The 8,667-nt window shown below is 36.6% G+C and overlaps 1 protein-coding gene across 1 annotated transcript; it reads left to right on the top strand.

The window, feature by feature from the left end:
- The first annotated feature begins 7,846 nt into the window (after nt 1–7,846).
- LOC127129591 (uncharacterized mitochondrial protein AtMg00860-like) lies at nt 7,847–8,667 on the top strand. Its single transcript, XM_051058743.1, has 2 exons — nt 7,847–8,090; nt 8,186–8,667. Exons 1-2 carry the CDS (start codon nt 7,847–7,849, stop codon nt 8,665–8,667), a joined length of 726 nt encoding a protein of 241 aa, XP_050914700.1.

Genomic DNA, 8,667 nt, shown 5'->3' on the forward strand with positions numbered 1-8,667 from the left:
GGATGTTATGACATCCAATTCTGCGCAGACAAGAATGATGCAGAACTTAAATGTAAAGTGCAGTAAATAACACAAAAAATTGTTTACCCAGTTCGGTGACAAACACACCTACATTTGGGGGCTACCAAGCCAGGGAGGAAATCCACTATTAGCAGTATTAATTCAGGCCTTAAACCAACTGTTTAATCCTATCACTTAATACCTACCCAATGCAATTTCAATCTAAACTAAGACCAAAGTTCCTACTCACCCCCCCTCAATCACAGTAGTGATTTCAACCTTTAATAAGTTTAAAGTCAGTGGTGAAGTTATACTTCAAACAACTCTTGATTGTGCTTAAAAGCTTTAATCAAGAAACACAGCGCTCACGCTTAAAAGCTTAGAGTGACACAACACTTACAACTCAATGAACACCCTAGTCCAATGCAATCATCTAGGTGATAATTGCTTGGCTCACAAGTACAACCTAATACACGACACAGTTAAAATACAGCTATGAAATACAATGATGTATTTAATGCTTCACACTTCGAAATCCCTGATTTGCTGAAAGTAGGATTGCCATCCTTTTATAATGCAGCAGTTGGGCCTTGTACTTGTATTTCCTAAAATTAAGGTTAAGCAAGTTAACCTAATTTCCACATATTAGGGTGCTACCAAATAGGCTATATGTTAGGCCTCTTAATTGTAGCTCAGTTGTTAGTTTCCTGGATTTTAGCTCAGCTGTTTGATTCCTGAAAAATAGCCTGAGAAAAATACTGAAACAGAAAAACTAACTAGACTACACTTTAGCATATGCTGTCAGGAATGAATGTCAAAACATTCAGTTTGACATCCAGATCATAGGCCATATGCTAGGTCTGTTATTCTCCTGAAAAACAGACTGAAATAAATACTGAACTGTAGCAGAAAAACCAACCTGCCTATAATTCAGTATCTGCTGTCAAGGATGAATGTCATAACATTCAGTTTGACATTCAGACGATAGGTTATGTGCCAGGTCTGTTATTCTCCTGAAAAACAGACTGAACTAAATTCTGAACTGTAGCAGAAAAACCAACCTGCCTATAGTTCAGTATCTGCTGTCAAGGATGAATGTCATAACATTCAGTTTGGCATTCAGACAATAGGCTATGTGTCAGGTCTGTTACTCTCCTGAAAAACAGACTGAACTAAATACTGAGCTATAACAGAAAAACCACCTATTCTATAGTTCAGTATCTGCTGTCAGGGATGAATGTCATAATATCCAGTTTGACATTCAGTAAATCCTGTATTAGCTAATCCTGCAGCATACTACTCAAGCATGTCATGACATCAGTCACGACATCAGAGTACAGTTAGTGTTTTAACACAAAATGCAGCCAATCAAAAACATCTACAGAATCCATAAGAGAAATGTGGTTTCTACCATAGAGGGAATCAACATTAACCGATACGTGGACTAGCAGGCCGCCATTGTAGCGTTCTGGCTAAAAAGGAAGGAATTAAGTGTTTGGTGTTGTTTTCCCAAACAACTCTAGGTAGAAATATGGACTACATCAGGTGTCCTAAAAGGATGTATATGGAATTCTGAAGAAGGTGTATTTCGATGTCAAAGATACAGTATGTCACTGGGTGAATGATTTATGATCGAAGGTAGATAATGAATCGTGAAAGATATGAATGATGCCCTAAGATGGAGGAGGAATAATTAGAAGTATGCTCACCAAGGATTCGCATCCTCGTGCCTACGTATTCTCATCGTGAAATGAGAAAGTCAGAGCAATCATAGTTAGGAACTACAAGAATAGAAAGGGAGAGATAGAGATGTTTGTCTAAGTAACAGGGACTCACAAGACAAACACCAAGTCAAGGAAGGATTGTAACGCTAGAGTGCAAGGAATAGTGTACCACTTGTTGGGGGATCAACAATTTGAGATCAAATCAGGATAACAGCTTGGATCCAGGAGAAGGATAGTCTCTTAATCGAAGAGAAAAGTAGGCATTTACCAATACTTGGACTAGCAGGCCGCCACTATAAGGTAAACCCAAAAAGAAAGACTGAATTAAGTGTTTGGGATAAGAGCCAAACAACTCTCGATTGTAGAGATGGACTGTCATCAGGACATCCTAAAAGGATGGACAAGGAGTCCAAGGAGAAGTATGATTGATCTCAAAAAGATGGTATAGATTGCATGAATGAAGAATGATTGATTGGATAGAAAATATAAGTTGATAAATAAGATAGCTTGCGAAGAAACTGGGTTCTCCTACCTACGTACCCTCATTGTGCAATGAGGAAATCATAGCTTTCGTAGTTCAGCCCACTAGGGCTGAAAACAAGATGATTGATAAGGCAAAAGAAGTAGAATTGATTGAAATTAAGGATGGATTATAAATAAGGTAGCTCACGAAGAAACTGGGTTCTCCTGCCTACGTACCCTTATTGTGCAATGAGAAAATTAGAGCTTTCGTAGTTCAGCCCACTAGGGCTGAAAAGAAATTGATTGGAGGCAAGAAGAAATGGATGATTGAAATTGAATTGATTAGAATGGAATTGAGAGTGAAGTGATAAGAGACTTGACAGTCGATTGATAGGAATCACACTAAAGTCTATGAATAAGGGCGAACACTTTGAATATTTGGGGCATACGCCCCATACGTAAAGTCGTTCTAGAAAAGGATAGGAGAGACTCCCTTTCATCATTCCTCATTACTTAAGGCTCGAAGCGTATGATACTTCTCTTGACTGACAAGTTGTTGGTGAAGAACCTTCATTGTTGACCCTTGTGTTGATGTTGTCTTTGCATGAAGAAGACTTGGTAGTTTAATTGATTCGTATTATACTAAAGTCTATGAATAAGGGCGAACACTTTGAATATTTGGGGCATATGCCCCATACGCAAAGTCGCTCTAGACAAGGATAAGAGAGACTTCCTCTCATCATTCCTCATTACTTAAGGCTCGTTTCGTACAATTTGAATCGTATTTACCAAATGTTGACCTTTGATTTATCTTGTATAATCCGCTGCTTGGTGTGACTAAGGATGCCTTGATTGAAGATCTGGAGTTGAAGCCTTGAGCTCCACAGCTTGGAAGAAAAGTCTTATTAAGTGACCAATGGTCTTTTGGTCACTCAATTTAGACTGTGGGATTATACAAGTTCAAAGGATTTAATTAATCAAAATTGATTTTGATCAATTTAATCGTGGGTTTTGTTTTGTTTTTAGGGAACTAAGTTTGGATCTAATTCAAGTTAGTGATTGTTAGAAACTACCTTAAGGGATCATGTATTGAAATGGATTAAAATTCTAAGTTAGAAGTCCTAAAGGAGCATGTACATATGGTCAAAATATTGATTAAAATTCTATGTTAAGTCCTAAAATTGTAAGGAAATGATTAAAGTCCTATGTCACATTCTAATCCTAATGGGATTATGTCATTCTATCACTAAAATACCAAAAATAAGCCCATAAGGGCAAAATGGTCGTTTGCAAAATATGTCTAATTTTATTCATGACCTAAAGTTAATTCTAACCTAATGTAGAATTGTCATGTAATTCTAAATTCAATCAAGAACCTAATTAGAATTTAATTCAATTCCTAATTAATGTCCTACTTAAATTATAATGAAAATCCTAATTAAAATCTAAGGGAAATTCTAGTATGCTACTTAAATCCTAAAAATCAAGATTTACTACTAGTTTTCTTTTCCTAATTAAGCTAACAATCTAATTACCCTAATTGAAATATAAAACAAGAAAAAAAATAAGAGAAAACAAGAAAAATTGGGGGGGGGGGGGGGTGAAACTGTTAAATGGGGTGCAAATTGAATTATGGTTAATGGGTTGTAAAGTGAGCCCACTGTTGTTTTTGTACAGCCAACGAAAACCAAAAACAGGGGGCGCGTGCAGCAAGATTGGAAATGGGTTGTTTGAGCCCAATGCTTCAACAAAAATTCCAAACAGGGGGTGCGTTAGCAGGAATGGGCAGTGGGCCGTCTGAGCCCAAAATGCCTCAATAACACTCCAAACAGTGGGGGGGGTGGTAAACTGAGATGCAGGGTGAATAAGCAAGATCGCTAATGGGCTTAGTGAAGCCCGTTTCAGTTTCTTTCAAAAGCTGCTGGGAGGTGCATTAGGAAAACAGTGGTGTATAGAGTAGAATGTCATGGGCCCCAGCAATTGAGCCCAAACACTCATCCATGTTGACTTGTACAAGTCAATAGGTTTTAAACCGCATTCCAAAAGCGCACATCTTCTCCGGCCATCTTGACTTATTGCACCGACAGCCGTCGCCGACGCCGGTGTCAGCCTAAGGCTTCAAACCCTACCTCATTCGAAACGTCACGCCACACTGAATACCAAAATGGAAGTGAATCAAAGAGGCACTCCTTGCCCTAACCAAATCACATCTCTAAAGGGAAGAAACCTAATCCCTAAAAGCTAAATTAAACGGTGTATGGTGAGAATCCAACCTTACAGCCATAGGGATTCCACTCTACATTCCAAATACTAGCTATTGGTGAGCTCAAATCAAGAAACTCAACTGAAAATGAAATTACATACCGGAGAAGACGATCGGAACAGTTCACCGGTGAGTTTTCTGACCTTGATTCTTTCTTCTTCTTCTCGTTGCTTCGTCTCTTTCTTCTTTCCCTGGTTTAGAACAATGGAAATCAGGAATAGTGTGGCTTAGCTCAAGTGAGATTGAAGCTTCAATGTGAAGCTTCAATGGCTTTTTGTGAGAGAGATTGAGCTCTGGTGAGGGTGAGGGAAGAGATTGCAAGAGAGAGAGGGTGCAGGTTCAAGCAAAAAATGCAGGGGGCCTCCAAGTGTGAGTGATGTGTTTCTTAAATAGAGTTTAGGCTTGGGAATTTGTTAGCTTTGAAGTGAGGTTAGGAATTAGTTAAGTGTGGTTATGAGTTAGTTGGACATGACTCACTGAGTTGATAACAAACTCAGTTAGTTAATGAGTGATGAACTCAGTTAACTAGGTTGGTTTTACTTGGTTAATGAATGAGTTAATTGAAATTTAACTGGCTGTTGCAGGTTAGATGGAGATTGAGGTTAAGTTGAAATGGCTTTTCAATGACCTGTTGTCCCAGTTATAAGTTGAATTTAAGTGACTTGGACTTGGCTTGGAATGATGAAGAATGCATGTTAGTAGCCTTGGTACACCAACTGGCTGTAGCAGGTAGCATTCGAATTAGGATCAACTAATTGAATTAAATGTAACTTGCTAAACTGGTCACTGTTAAGTGCAAGTGTGTTTTGGTTTGCATTTTTGAAATGATGACTGTGATGTTTTGGTTCAATGCTTTCGTTCAATGTTGACTTGTTTCTCTTGCTGCAACAAGTTTGGCTATGGTCTTGCAATACCCTGTTGAGAATAGGATTAGCCATGGTAGCCATTGGATGCAAGCTTGGACAATGCTTGGCTTTGAGGTGTGTGTCCCACTGTTGTGATGATGCACTACTGTTGAGATGCCCATGCTTCAGGTACAGACTTGGTCATATGGTTGGATGGAAGACTAGAAAAAAAAGGGAGGGAAAATTTTGGGGTACTACAATTGTATAAATGAATTTTGAATTTTGAAATACTTTAGTATTCAATTAAAGGATAAGTAAGTACAACCATGAACGTATTTTTTAATTTTTTCCTATTACTGTACTTACTAAACAATATGATGCACATGACAGTGGAAATCAATAGAAACATAAAAATTATGAGTTATAGTTGTAAACAAAACATATAAGTTGATTACATTTGAGAAAATGAAATGTATTAAAAGTGAAATCAAGTGATTGCTAGAAATCAACTCCATTATGTAACAATATATAATAATCATGCATATAAATTGAATTTGGATTCCTTTGTTGTTGAAATGAACTCCATCACTACAACTCCAACATCCTTTGTTGTTATCAATGTTGACCTACAAGACATATTACAATTAAGTCTCATGAAGAAATATGGATAACTTAAGCATTTAGTTTAATTTTTTCAATAAACAATAAACATTTGTGGCCACTACATTAAGCTTCATTAAAGCAAAATGAATAACAACATATATTCTTGAATCTTTTCTCAACTGTGTATAATAATAAATATATTTTTAATTAACTTTACATTCTAAATAAACTTTAGAAATCATACTTTTAATTAAATAAATATATTAATAGATATAGATATGTAAATAGATGTAAAAACAATTTGAAGCAATTTCTAATTTTGTATAAATTTTAAAAATCACCTTTTTAATTAAAACAATATACTCGTGCTTGTGTTTGCACATATAATTTATTTGAATTTGTATTTTATAATGTGTTGTTGTGAGTGATGACTATGTTTGAAATTTAAATTTAAAGAATGAACTAGTAAGATACTCGTACTTGCATTCACACAGGTAATTTATTTGTTATATTAAAAGATTTCACGGATAATTTATTTATTGTCAATTGTTTGAATGTAATAAGGTTAATGCCTCTTTCTCCCCTGCCATATGGGCATTTCAAAAAGAAACCTATAAAAAAAGTTTGGATTCCCTCCTTAACCTTTTATTATTTCCCTATTTTCCCCCCTCATTAAACCCAATCAGCTTAAAAGTTGATATGTCATTGACATCTATGGCTTTTCATTATAAATCATTCTCACATGTGTAAATCAGTATACATAGTTACCAAACTACCCCCAATTCATCTCTAACCAAACACGTTAATTTGAACCCATAAGCATTCCATTAATTCAGAATCATTCAATTCAGCTGAAGCATTCCGTTAATTATGATCTGTTTGATTGTATTTTATGTGTGATTGAGAATATTGTCATATTCGTCATTGCTATCCTGTCTTGATATTATTCACTATTTATAATTGTTATATGTATTCTCACCCCCTGTTTGTTGTTGTGGCGTCTGTACTCCTCGGGGGTACAAGAAATCAGGTACAAGAGTAGTTGTTAAGTTAGGGGAAGGCGTATATGCCCCCTTTAGCTTTTATAATTGGATCTTAGAGGATTCACTTAGATATGTAGCATTGGGGATAAGATGTCTTCCTTCGTGTGTGGTGTTTTTTTTGGAGTTGTTGTTGAGAGCTTATTTTGGAATATGTTTCATTTTTGTTGCTTATTTTGCATGGCTATTTGATATTTTAAGTTTTATGTTTTTGTGACACTCTAGTATTTGATTTTATTTAAACTATTTCATTTAAATGTCGAGTCAGGGATTAGGGTGTTACATAGTGGTATCAGAACAGGTCGGTCAGTCCGGCCAGGTTTTTGTGACTTTATCTGTTTTCTGGTACGCGATATGTGTGTGAAATATTATTGGTGCTTGTTTGTTTTCTTAACACTTGCCAGCATGACCGAGATTGAAACAAGTGGGAGTGAAGCTTCTGCTTCTCTGAGATTCTTCTGGTGTGGAAGATTGGTTCAGTAGGTTGCTAATTGCAAGAGTGCAGGTGTTTTTGAGGCTATGTTGTTCATTGAACCCGAAAAGTATACGAATTCAAGTTTTATTTTGCCGATCAAGTTGATATGTCTTCAAAGGAAGACGATCATGTGATCGTGATATTCGCTTCCTTGAGATTGGAATGCGATGTTGTGGCTAGTGATATTCTTGTGGTGAGTTCCTAATGTATTTCTTGAGGATAATTGTTACTTGCCACCGAAGTGAGAAGTTAAGTTCGCCATAGATTTAGTACTATGTACTAGACATGTGTCGATGGCACCTTATAGAACGTTTCCAGCAGTGTTGAGTAAGCTAAAAAGTCAACTTGAAGATCTACTTGATAAGAAATTTTCCATACCAAGTGTGTCGCCTTTGTGAGCTCCTGTGTGGTTAGTGAAGAAAAAGGATGGCCGTATGAGATTATATGTTGATTACCTTCAGTTCAATAAGGTCACCATCAAAAATAATTATCCTCTTCCAAAGATTGAAGACCTTATGGATCAGTTAGTGGGTGCCTATGTTTTTAGTAATATTAACTTGATATCGGGCTTTCATCAAATTCGAGTGAAGGATGAAGATATTCCGAAGAATACATTTAGGACACGATATGGTCACTATGAGTACTCGGTAATATCGTTCGATGTGTCTAATGCTTCTGGTGTGTTTATGGAGTACATGAATAGGATCTTCCATCCCTATTTTGATTAGTCGTGGTAGTGTTTATTCATGACATTCTTGTATATTCTAAATCAGATGAAGATCATGTTGGACATGTTTGTATTGTACTACATGTGTTGAAAGAAAATAAGTTGTATGCCAAGTTATCAAAGTGTGACTTTTGGTTGCAAGAAGTGAGTTTTCTGGGCCATGTGATTTCCAGTGGTAGTATAGTGGTAGACCCTATTAAAATGGATGTAGTGTTGCAGTGGGAGGTGCCGAAGTCAGTTACAGAGATCATAAGTTTCCTGGGGTTGGCTGGTTATTATAGAAAATTCATTGAAGGTTTCTCCAAGTTATCCCTACCTTTGACTCAGTTGACTCGAAAGGGTCAAGCCTTTATGTGGGATATAATGTGTGAGGAGAATTTCCAAAAACTGAAGAAGTTGACAACAACACCAATATTGATATTTCCAGATCCGAAGGAACCTTTTGTTGTATACTATGGTGCATCCAAGATGGGATTGGGTGGTGTTCTTATGAAAAATGGTCAAGTTGTGACTTATGCTTCACGATAG

The sequence above is a fragment of the Lathyrus oleraceus genome, chromosome 3 (assembly GCF_024323335.1).
Source record: "Lathyrus oleraceus cultivar Zhongwan6 chromosome 3, CAAS_Psat_ZW6_1.0, whole genome shotgun sequence".
NCBI lineage: Eukaryota > Viridiplantae > Streptophyta > Magnoliopsida > Fabales > Fabaceae > Lathyrus > Lathyrus oleraceus.